At 39.4% G+C, this 12728-nt stretch overlaps 1 protein-coding gene across 2 annotated transcripts in view; it reads left to right on the forward strand.

Moving 5' to 3' along the window:
* The first annotated feature begins 690 nt into the window (after positions 1-690).
* Positions 691-12728, forward strand: part of LOC107873099 (outer mitochondrial transmembrane helix translocase) — a 20801-nt gene continuing 8763 nt past the window's right edge. For both annotated transcript variants that reach the window (XM_016719825.2, XM_016719826.2), the window contains exons 1-2: positions 691-1221; positions 10916-11216. In XM_016719825.2, the coding sequence (XP_016575311.1) occupies positions 1021-1221; positions 10916-11216 (502 nt within the window). In that variant the 5' untranslated portion in view covers positions 691-1020. The remainder of the gene's footprint in view (positions 1222-10915; positions 11217-12728) is intronic.

Genomic DNA, 12728 nt, shown 5'->3' on the forward strand with positions numbered 1-12728 from the left:
GAATACTACTACATAAAGCATAAACATTGATCTTTCCATTTTCATATTCATTCTCAAAATTACATAGAAGTTTGTAAAAAAATCAAGGAAAAAAAATTTAGATTATAATTTTCAAACTGATGTGTTTCGAAGAACAAAGAATAGAATTTGACAATCCAATTGACCATGTGGGTTGACATCTAAAAGTTGATTTTCAATATTTCCTACTTCCCTGCACAAATTGTAGTATCAAAAATTAAGAGAAATCTTAAAGTTCCATGGTGAATCTGGTGGAGATGGTAGCGGTGACACTGACAGTGAGATGGTGAGTGGTGGAAAAATTGATATATATTGCTACGAGGAAGAAGGAAAACAAAAGAAGAAAAAAGAATAACTAAAAATACATATATTACTGAAAAGAAATACTAAAAATAAAAGTTTAGTAATATATTTTGAGTGCTCACTCTCTCAAAGAGAGTGAATTAAACTCACCTTGTCATGTAAGCATTTAGGGAGATAATAATTTTAATTTTAAACAGTCTAATGGAGTGATAGGACCCTCGAAAAGTTAAAGTGTAGTTGAAAATCTGGTAATAGATTGAAGGAGTATTTGGCTATTTTCTCTTAAAACGTACAAAAAGTGAAATTAAAAATTAAATTTTCAGAATAAAATGAAAATATATTTCAAAATATAGTGAATACTATTTATGATCAAACGGTCCTTGAATTGGAGAAGTAAAATTTTCTTTCAAAATCATGTTACCTATGCGAGAAAGAATCCATGCAAAAACTTGTTAGGAACATGTGATAGAGCCCAATTAGTGGATTGGAGTGGAAGCCCAAAACTCTGAGGGTCTGATTATGGCCCAAAAAAAAGCAGCGCCGCCAAGAGATTAATCCGTTGGTTAAAGGGGCATTTACATAAATTAACCTCGGTCTCCGATAAACCGTCTGAATCCTCAAGTTTTCTTGATATCATATAAACTTTTGAAACCCAAAACTCCCATTACAGATAAATAAATAATTAAAGCGTAATTTAGGATGAAAAGTGGTTCATCAGAGACGAAGTTGTTACAAGAATTGATACTGTATGCGGCAAGTGCAGCACTTAGTTGCCTTGTCTTGTTTGTGGGGCTCCGACAGCTTGACCCCAACCGAGAGGCATCCAAGAAGGCACTTGAACATAAGAAGGAAATTGCTAAGCGATTGGGTCGTCCCCTTATTCAAACCAATCCCTATGAGGTCTTTATTCTATTCTTCTTTTTATCAGGCCAATATGATTTCATTTGATTCTAATTCAGTAGTATATTTTAATTGAATTCTTGCAACTTCATATATGTGCGTATACATAATTTTTTTTTTCTTTTTGGTTTTGGTTATTCCTCTCATCTCCTAGTTCTTGATGGTTCTGGCTTACACGCTATAAAGAGGCGAATTTAGAATTTAAATATGATGGGTTCAATTTATCCAATACACTTGTGAAATTGTGCTTTCAAAATTTAATGTTTTCCCTTGAAATCTTAGTAATCTTTCACATGTGGTAAGGTCTGCGTACATTCTATCCTCTCAAGACTCACTTTGTGGTACTATACTATAATGGGTATGTTGTTGTTGTTGCTTAATAATCTTTCACATATACCTGTTGAGTGTATGTCCCATCCACAGCTGTATATAATATGTGCTTCGAGAGAAAAGAGTTTTTGTAGGTGAGATGGTAAAAATGCTGCATCTAACAGCTATTTGGATAAGAATTATATTAGATTGCTTCCTAAAGTTAGTTCGAAATTTTTAGCTGGAAATTTGATTTGGATATTTTCGGCTCACTGAAATTATTGTTTTGGGGATTGATTGCTATAGGAGCTCAAATTCTTTTACAGAATAAATGGGTTTCTGTACGAGCTAATTATGGTGAAAGGAATCATCTTTTCCGCATGCATGTGCTTATTCGTCTGTAAGACGGAAGTTATGAGCAAGGGCATAGTGATCAGTCTTCTAATCTTGATTCATTTGGCAAGGATTAAGATTTGGATGTTCACATGCTATCAATTAATAGTACTTGTTTGTATGTTTAATAATCCTGCATTACATTGGTGAGGCAACTCTCTTGTTAAATAATATTGTTGGTGTTGGCTGTGTTAAAGAGAGTAATGTAGATTTCAAAACTATTGCCCTTATACTGCTTGTGAAATTGTTGTATTTGTGAGTCTGACTCAATTTTCTGAAAAATTTGTGTAAATGATATCTTCTTTTATTGAAAATGATAGTGTACTTCTGTTTTTCTTCACCGGTTTGAGTTATTTAGAGTATTAGACAGTGCCCATTATATTTACTTATTTTCTTATTGATTTGCCAGATCCCCCTCTTTATTCTTTTTTAACCTACCGGTATAATCTACCTGTGATATCTGAAAATTTTTATTTCAAGTAGAATAGTTCTTTCTTGGTGTGAATAATTTGAAGAAGCAGACTTTATAGAACCTTCTAACTTAATAGTCAAAAACGATCATGTTCAGTGGCTAATCTAGAATTTCTGAAATATGTGTGTATTACTAAAAAAACAAAGGGACAAAATTTATTAAGTGGGAATTGATCTCTAGTCCTCAAGGTAAATAACTTAACATTCATATATTAATTTAGACGGGTTCAATATATCCCAGTTCTTATTAAATTTATTAAGTGAGAAGTGATCTCTAGTCCTCAAGGTAATTGTGCTTATTTTGGTCGTGGTAATTGCTCTCATCACCTAGTTCTTCATGCTTATAGGTTGTTGAGACGAGTTCAACATTTGAACTTGATGGGTTCAATATATTGCTGGACCCATTAAACTTATGAAATTGTGTTTCCAAATTTAATATATTTTGAAATCATAGTAATCTTTCACATGCGGTAAGGTCTGGTACATTCTACCCAACCAGACCCAACTTTGCGGTACTATACTATTCTGGGTATGTTGTTGTTGCTGCTTTGTAATCTTTCACGTATGCCCGTTTAGTGTATGTCACATCCACAGCTGCATGTAGCATCTGTTTCAAGAGAAAAGAGCTTTGTTAGCTGAGATAGTAAAAATTCTGCATCTAATTGTTATTTGAATAAGAATTAGCTTGCTTCCTAAAGTTAGTTCAAAATTTTTAGCTGGAAATTTGATTTGGATATTTTCGGCTCATTGAAATTATTGTTTTGGTGCTTCATTGCTATAGGAACTCAATTTTTTTTTACAGAATAAATGGTTTTCTGATTTGAGCTTATGTTGAAAGGAACCATCTTTACGCATGTATGCGCTTATTCATATGTGAGACAGAAGTAATGAGTAATGGCATACCAACCCTTGCTGATGAAAGTTGTACCGTGATTTCAGTCTTCTAATCTTTAGTAATTTGGAAAAGATTAAGATTTAGGTGTTCACTTGCTATCAATTATTAATACTAGTATTTACGTTGAATAATCCATCATTACATTGTTGAGACAACTCTCTTGTTCAGTAATATTAGTCGGTGTTAGATGTGTTAAAGAGAGTGATTTTCAGAACTTTGCGTCTTTCTACTTATTTTGAAATGTTTATATTTGTTAGTCTCACTCAATTTTCTGGAAATTTGGTTTAGATGATATTTTTAATTGAAGACGATAGTGTACTTTCGTTTTTCTTTATCTGTTTGAATTATTTAGAGCATTGTCTTTGGTGGTGGTTAGACCAGCTATGTTGTATGGGGCGGAGTGTTGGCTAGTGAAGAACTCCGGCATCCAAAAATGAAGGTGTCGGAGATGAGCATGCTACGATGGATGTGTGGGTTTATGAGGAAAGATAGGATTAGAAATGAGAATCTTTGTGATAAGGTGGGAGCAGTGTTTTGGACAACGAAAGGCGACAAGAGGCGACGAGGCCCCGCCTCGCCACTCGGAGAGGTGAGCGCCTTTTGAATGTACGACGACAATTACAACAACAACAAACCCAGTGTATTCCCACCTAGTGGGGTCTGGGGGGGTAAGATGTACGCAGTCCATACCTCTACCTCTGAAGAAGTAGAAAGGCTGTTTCCGATAGACCCCCGGCACAAGGCACGAGATACCACACAAACACATAGTAAAGCACAGCACAAGATTACATAACATAAATACGTCACCCATAAGTAATATAAAACAGAGGAAAGCACACAGATTCGTAATAAAACATATAACACGGACTCATAACAGGAATAAAACCCCCACCAAGCAATTCCCTACACTAGCGACTCAAACTGGCCCTAGTCCTCTGCCCTAATTCGCGTCCTCCAGACCTTCCTATCTAGGGTCATGTCCTCGGTGAGCTGTAACTGCTCCATGTCCCGCCTAATCACCTTACCCCAGTACTTCTTCGGCCTACCCCTACCCCGCCTAAAACCATCCAACGCTAGCCTATCACACCTAAGGACCGGGGCATCCATGCCCCTCCTCTTCACGTGTCCGAACCATCTCAATCGGGCTTCCCGCATCTTGCACTTTACTGGAGTCACACCAACCTTCTCCCGGATAGTCTCATTCCGAACTTTATCCCCTCTAGTCAGCCCACACATCCAGCGCAGCATCCGCATTTCTGCCACCCTCATTTTTTGGATGTGGGAGTTCGGCCAACACTCCGCTCCATACAACATGGCCGGACGGACTACCGCCCTGTAGAATTTGCCTTTAAGCTTGGGCGGCACCTTTTTATCACACAGTACCCCCGACGCGAGCTTCCACTTCATCCATCCCGCCCCAATACGGTGCGAGACATCCTCGTCAATCTCACCGTTACTCTGGATCACGGACCCGAGATACTTGAAACTCTCCCTCTTACATACCTCCTGTGATTCTAGCTTCACTACTACCTCATTCTCCCGCCTCACGTCATTAAACTTGCATTCCACATACTCTGTCTTGCTTCTGCTCACCCTGAACCCTTTAGACTCAAGGGTTTGCCTCCACACCTCTAATTTGTCACTCACATCCCCTCGAGTCTCATCTATCAGAACTACATCGTCTGCAAAAAGCATACACCACGACACCTCCCCTTGAATACGCCGCGTCAACACATCCATCACCAACGCAAACAAAAAGGGACTAAGAGTAGATCCCTGATGCAACCCTGATGCAACCCTATCAGGACAGTGAAATGCTCTGAGTCTCCTCCCGCCGTCCTCACCTTAGTTTTCGCTCCTTCATACATATCCTTAATTGCTCTGATATATGCCAGCGGTACTCCACTCACCTCCAAGCATCTCCAAAGCACCTCCCTGGGGACTTTGTCGTAGGCCTTCTCCAGGTCGATAAACACCATGTGCAGGTCCTTCTTCCTTTCCCTATACTGTTCCACCAACCTCCGTACCAGATGAATTGCCTCCGTCGTCGAGCGGCCAGACATAAATCCAAACTGGTTTTCTGAGATAGACACTATCCGTCTCAGCCTCACCTCGACCACTCTCTCCCAGATCTTCATAGAGTGACCCAATAACTTAATCCCCCTATAGTTATTGCAACTCTGGATGTCCCCCTTATTCTTATAGAGAAGGATCATGGTACTCCACCTCCAAGCCTCGGGCATTTTTGCCGTCTTGAAGATTTCATTAAACAATCCAGTCAACCACCTTACACCAGCCTCTCCAACGAACTTTCAAAACTCCACCGGTATCTCATCCGGCCCCGTCGCCCTACCCCTTCGCATTCTGCGAACAGCCTGTCTAACCTCTTCTACCTTAAAACGTCTACAATAGCTAAAATCCCGACACTCCTCTGAGTGCTCCAGTTCCCCTAACACAATAGCTCTATCCCCTTCGTCATTCAAGAGCCTATGAAAGTACGACTGTCATCTATTCTTAATGTGGCCGTCCTCCACCAACACTCTACCGTCCTCCCCCTTAATGCACCTCACCTGATCGAGGTCACGACCCTTCTTCTCCCTAGCCTTAGCGAGTCTAAACAACTTTTTCTCCCCTTCTTTCCCCTGTAACCCTGCATACAAGCTCTCAAAGGCGGCCGTCTTAGCTGACTTAGCCTCCTTCCTCGCTAGCTTGTACTCTTTCCTGTTTACCCGCCTCTCCTCTTCGTCCTTACTCTCCACCAACTTGGCATACGCCCCTTTCTTGGTCCCCACTTTCTTCTCCACCTCTTCATTCCACCACCAATCCCCCCGATGGTGCCCGACCCGGCCCCTAGAAACACCCAACACCTCACTTGCATTCTCCCTGATGCACCTAGCCGCCCTATCCCACATACTATCCACGTCTCCCCTACACTCCCACACCCCCATTCCCGCCAACTTCTCCCCTATCTCCCACGCAATCACTGGCGTTAGGCCGCCCCACTTAATTCTAGGTCTACACTCCCTACTCCTCTTCTTTACTCCTCTTCTTTCTATTCTTCTTTATATAAAAAATTAAAATAATATATAAATGATCAGAATTTAATAACACTAATATATTAGGAAATATTTCAAGTCAAAAATTAAAAATAGATAGTAGATAGATACTAAAAGTCTAGAACTTAAATGACTCAACAATTCAATAGCCATAAAACAAGTTTATTCTTCTTCAAGATTTGCATAATCTTCAATTCCGACATGCATTTCATTATATTGCCCCTCATCTTCTTCCTCTTTGGATTCTTCATCAACTAGGGCCCGAGTCTGGCTTGAACTTGTTGATTTTCCCTTGTCAAGTGACCTTGACCTTGACTTTCTCCTTACACCATAGATATTATCTTCATCAACTCCAGCTGCCATAGCAACAGTGCCCCAATTAAGATCACCTTCCTCATACACCAGTTCATCTTCTTGATCTTCGGGGCCAACAAGTAACCATTCATTAGCATCTTCAATATTTTCCAAGATAATAGGATCAATGGTGTCGCGAATATTATAGTGACGTGCCAATGTTCTAATGTACTTAACGTACACTAGATCATTGAGACGCGATAGCTCAAGCCTATTTCTCTTCTTCGAATGAATCTGTACATAATAAAGTAATTACTAATTAGATTCGAATAATAATCGCTTTAATATAGAAAGTTGAATATAATAACTCGTTCTCACATGTTCAAAGACACTCTAATTCCGCTCGCATCCAGATGCACTACAAGTTAAACTCAGAACTCTCATGACAAATCTTTGCAAATTTGGAGTTCCGCTACCAAATAAGGATCACCACTCAACTATAGAAAGAAAAAAATTGAAGGTTAACAAGTATAAAAAAGTCAATAACTTAAGGTGCTTTAAAATAAAGATAACTAAACCAATTCAATATTCACTAACCCGATGACCTTGTGTCTCTGGCTCTAACAGCTTGACCAGAACCAAACAAGCCATCCGACTCTTGGACTTAGCAAGCTCAGCAAGTGGTAAATCTTGTATGGAAAGATCGGGGACCATCGTCTCAACACAAGTGTAGTAACTCTCCCACACTTAAGCAATTTTCTCCTCACTCATCATTGATTTAAAGTACAGTCCCGAATTCAAAATATACCCCGCAGAGTGCAATGGTCGCTTGAGTTGGTCAGTCCACCTTGAATCAATTATTTCGAGGACTTTCTCATTATGCCTCGAAACTCCATCAAACCCCCGTTGAATAGTTTCCTTCGCCTTATCCATTGCTTCAAGCATATAGCCCATTGGGGGTCTTGTTTCCCCATCTACCAAGTGAAGGAACGAGACCAAATGACCACAAACTTTAAGAGCCTTGACTACATCATTCCAAAAATATGCAGAATAAAGAATGGCGGGAACTTCTTTCCCCAGAACTTCCTTTGCAAATTTACTAGAACTCCATTTATTGGAGATGATCAAGGTTCTCAAATTCTTCCTTTGTTTGTACATAGTCTCCAAAGTCAAAAAGGCCGTTGCGAATCTTGTCTTGGCCGGTTTCACCAAATTTTTCTCATTGGTGAATTTTCTCACCAAGTTCAACAACAACGACCTTTGACTTATGTAAGAAACCACCTTTGTGGCCTTCTTAAAAACTGTAGAAGACATTATATCAACTATTAGCTTAATAAATATTCAGACTTTAGTAATAAGTAATAACTAAAAAAAAAAGAGGTGTTAAGTATTACCTGAGGCATATGGATTAATCTTGATTATGTCTTGCAACATCAAATTGATGCTATGAGCAGCACATAGAGTCCAATAGATATGTGGGTACACAGCCCTCATAAGCTCCCCGCTTTTACTTTCTCACTGGCATTATTAGTTACAACTTGTACAACATTTTCTGGTCCAATATCCTCAATTGTCTTCTCAAACAAGCTGTACATCTTAGTGCCGGTGGTGGACTCATTGCTAGCATCAACAGAACCAAGAAAGATGCTCCCTATCGGACAATTGACCAAAATATTAATGATCATTTTTCCATTACGAGCTATCCATTTATCCATCATAATGGAACAACCATACTTTTGCCATTGCACCTTATGCTTCTCAACAAGTTCATCAACTTTCTTTACTTCTTTAATTGAGAAACTCTGATAGGTAGGTGGCTCTATTCCCGGGTTATGTTGTCCTACCGCTTCTATGAAGTTAGTAAATGAATCATAATTAACACAATTAAATGGGAGGCCCGCATCATACATCCATACCGCGAAAGCATTTACAACCCACTCCCTTAAGATTTTTTGTCATTAATTCGTCGTCCTCCTCCTACTCCCACCTTTTCAAAGCCGGTGTTATATTGTGGCTTTTGTAGATAAAACTTATCCATAGAACCTTTCGTCACATGTGCCGAGGATGATACACTACCACCACTCGAAGACATTTTTTGATATTTGGAGAGGCATCATTTCCAAAATGTTCATTCATATCATCATCATCAATGATATTATATGATGGCTTATATCGTTGATTCTTTGGATTTATTGCGGCTTTGCTATCAACAAATGCCTCTACTTCATCCCTAATGTTTGTTGAACAAGTTTGACATATCCTCACATTTTTGTTTCCACCTATCAAATATTGTTTGAATCGAGTAATACCGTCATTTATGTTACGTCGACAAAAATTACATATCACTGCATCTTTTGTCGGTCCTTGTGTACCATAATTCCATCTTATGTCCTTTTGTTTGCTACTAGTAGATTGGGACGCCATTGAAATTGAAAGCTGTTAATGATCAAATAATTTAATTAGTATATTACCATCATGCTATGTTAATTCTACAATCTACATAAGTTATTAAAAAAAATTACATAATAACTTTTAATAAGAATAAGAATTAAGGAATAAGGATAGTGGCCACTGGTTACTTTTACAGTAACACTGTAACAGTGTATGTCACAAGTTCACTGTTACAGATGATGCTGGCCGAAAAATAGAAGAAGAAGATAAAAAGAGGAAGAAAAAAAATAACAACACCAAAAGACATATCCAGTTGCTGGATTAATAAGAAGAAAAAGAAGAAAAAAATTAGAAATCACTACTTACCGGAGTAGCAGAAGTCGCCGGAGTTCGTCGTCGGTCGCCGGAATCAAACTTGTGAGATGAATGGTAGCAGCCGCAGTCACCAATTAGTAAGTTGGTAGTGTTAAAATGTGTAAATAAGCCCTAAAATTAGCTTATATACCGAAAACCCTAATTTTTTTTTACAACAATTAAAAGCCGATACCTTTGTCGGCGCCTCGCCTCGCCACGTCACCTTTCTCGCAAAGGCGCCGTCTTTTGATTTTCGCAATGCCACGGACTGAAGAGTCGACATACGCTCACCATTCGCCATTGGCGATGAGGCGTTCGCCTTTTACAACACTGGGTGGGAGTGGCTTCGGTGGAAGTCAAGACGCGGAAGCGAGATTGAGATGGTTTGAACATGTGATGAGGAGGGACATGGATGCCCCAGTGCGGAGGTTGTCAAGGATGGTTTCAGGCGAGGTTGAGGTAGACCGAAGAAATATTGGAGAGAGGTAATTAGACATGACATAGAGCAACTTCAACTTACCGAGGACATGACCTTAGATATGAGGGTTTGCCGAATGGAATTAGGGTAGAAGGGCAGTAAGGAGGAGTGTGTCCGAGTTAGTAGGTAGGAGGACTGTATTATGGTATCTGTGCTAGTAGTCATTTTGCTAGTCTTGTTTTGAAGTGTGTTATCGGTTGTCGTATTAGTTGGTGCTAGTATTGTTTATGTTATTATATGGTGTGTTAATTTGTTGTTTTGTGTTCCTTTACTATTTTTTTCTGGACTGTTTTTGTTGTGAGCAGGGGTTTTATTGGAAACAACCTCTCTATCTCACCTCTGAGGACTGTATGGACTACAACTTATCCTCCCAGACCCCACTTTGTGGGAATATATTGGGGTGGTGGTTGGATTTGTATTGGACAACGCACATTATATTTATTTCTGTCGATTAAGATCACTTTCTGATGATGATATGCCCTCCCCCCCTCCGGCCTTAGTACCTGGCTTATAGGGTGTATATTTTATTTCAAGTAGAATATTTCTTTCTTGGTGTGAATAATTTGAAGAAGCAGACCTTCTAACTTATAATAAAAAATGATCATGTTTAGTGGCAAATCAAGAATTTCTAAAACATGGGTGCACCACTAAAGACTGAACGACAAAATTTATTAAGTGGAAATTGATCTCTAGTCCTCAAGGTAAATTACTTTAACATTTATTCAAGTGCACCATTTAATCTTCTTGTAGCATGGTTTCCATAATATAATGCTATACTATAACAACACACCTAATATGTTCCCACCAAGTGGGGTCAGGAGAGGGAAGGGAAGGGAAGTGTGCGCAGTCCATGCCACTACCTCAGAGGTGAGATAGAGAGGATGTAATATAGTGTTATACTAACTTTAGAAAATAGATACATAAAGTACACCACAGGTTTATGTGTCCATTTTTTTGACTATGAATTCACCATTGATCATGTTCATATTGAATTCAGTCATTCTCATATTGAAATGTGATAACTTATTTCTCCTTTGTACTTTTTGTCAATAGGATGTGATAGCATGTGATGTAGTGAACCCTGATCATATCGATGTGGAATTTGATTCCATTGGTGGGTTAGAATCCATTAAGCAAGCATTATATGAATTAGTAATTCTTCCCATGCGAAGACCTGAGCTATTTTCTCACGGAAAGTTATTGGGTCCACAAAAAGGAGTCTTGCTTTATGGACCACCTGGGACCGGAAAGACCATGCTTGCCAAAGCAATTGCTAAGGAGTCGGGTGCTGTTTTTATTAATGTGAGAATATCAAATTTGATGAGCAAATGGTTTGGTGATGCACAAAAATTAGGTGAGTGTAGATTTTGCCTTCAGTCTTGCAAGGTTCCTTTCTCAGCATTAGTCTATTCTTTGGTGTTTGTTTGACTTGCTTAAAATCACACGACTGCATTGTATTTTCTGAATCTTTCTTCAGTATTGAATCTCCGCAAGCATTATACTCTGCCTAAAAGAACATAAGTACTGTGTCATGTTAATGTATCTCATGAGATAGTCACTTGGTTTTGGTTGGTCCTTTCTACATTCATCTTTATAGGGACATTCTGCATGACCTTAACATGAGAGATGATCTGTTCATTTTAAAAATCTCTTTCAAGATTTTGTGATTGATGGTTCTTTTGCTATGAACACGCTATATGAGCTAGTGTAATTGGCGTCGTTAAAAAATGGAAGCCGTAGCTTTGCTGGTACTTACAACATACCAAGCGTATTCCCACAAGGTGGGGTTTGGAGAGGGTAAAGTGTACGCAGTCCATACCACTACCTCAGATGAGGTAGAGAGTATTTTCGATAGACCCCCGACTCAGGACATAAAACAGTATACCAAACAAAAAGCATAAAAGCACACAACAAAATACTACTATAAACTATCTATTCAAAATTATAAACATCAAGAAACACCATGAACAAGAAACTCCAAGCACAGATACAAACAAAGTGCTCTTCCCTACTATAACAACTGAACTCCTATCCACTAATCCTCTACCCTAATCCGCGTCCTCCACACCTTCCTATCAAGGGTCATGTCCTTCGTAAGCTATAACTGCTCCATATCATGCCTAATCACCTCCCTCCAATATTTTTTCGGCTTATCTCTACCCCGCTTAAAACCATCCATAGCCAGACTCTCACACCTCCGTACTGGAGCATTCGTGCACCTCCTCATTACATGCCCGAACTATCGCAACCCCACTTTCTGCATCTTGTCCTTCATCAAAGCCACTCTTACCTTCTCCCGAATAATCTCTTTTCTAACCCTGTTTTTCTTGGTAAGTCCACACATCCATCTCAACATCCTCATCTCTGCTATCTTTAATTGTTGGATGTGAGTTCTTAACTGGCAACACTTCACTCCGTACAACATAGTCGGTTAGACTGCCACTCTGTAGAACTTACCTTTAAGCTTAGGCAGCACCTTCTTATCACACAAGAAGGAGTCTCCATTTCAAGATAATGTTATCTAAATCACCGATAGTGGTTTTGAGATTTTTGAGGGATAAACATAAACATCCAATGGAGAGCACGCAAGGGTGTGGTCTAGTGGTCAATGAAATGGTTGAGAACCACAGTGTCTCAAGTTCAAATCCCTGCGAAGACAACACTGGGTGATTTCTTCCCTTCTGTCCTAGCCTTGGTCTAGTGGGAGGTGACACCACCCGTGGAATTAGTTGAGGTGTGCACAAGGTGTGCACAACTTACCTTTAAGCTTAGGAAGTACCTTCTTATCACACAAGAAGGGAGTCTCCATTTCAAGATACAACAACAACAAACCCAGTGTATTCCCACCTAGTGGGGTCTGGGGGGG

The sequence above is a fragment of the Capsicum annuum genome, chromosome 6 (assembly GCF_002878395.1).
Source record: "Capsicum annuum cultivar UCD-10X-F1 chromosome 6, UCD10Xv1.1, whole genome shotgun sequence".
Taxonomy (NCBI): domain Eukaryota; kingdom Viridiplantae; phylum Streptophyta; class Magnoliopsida; order Solanales; family Solanaceae; genus Capsicum; species Capsicum annuum.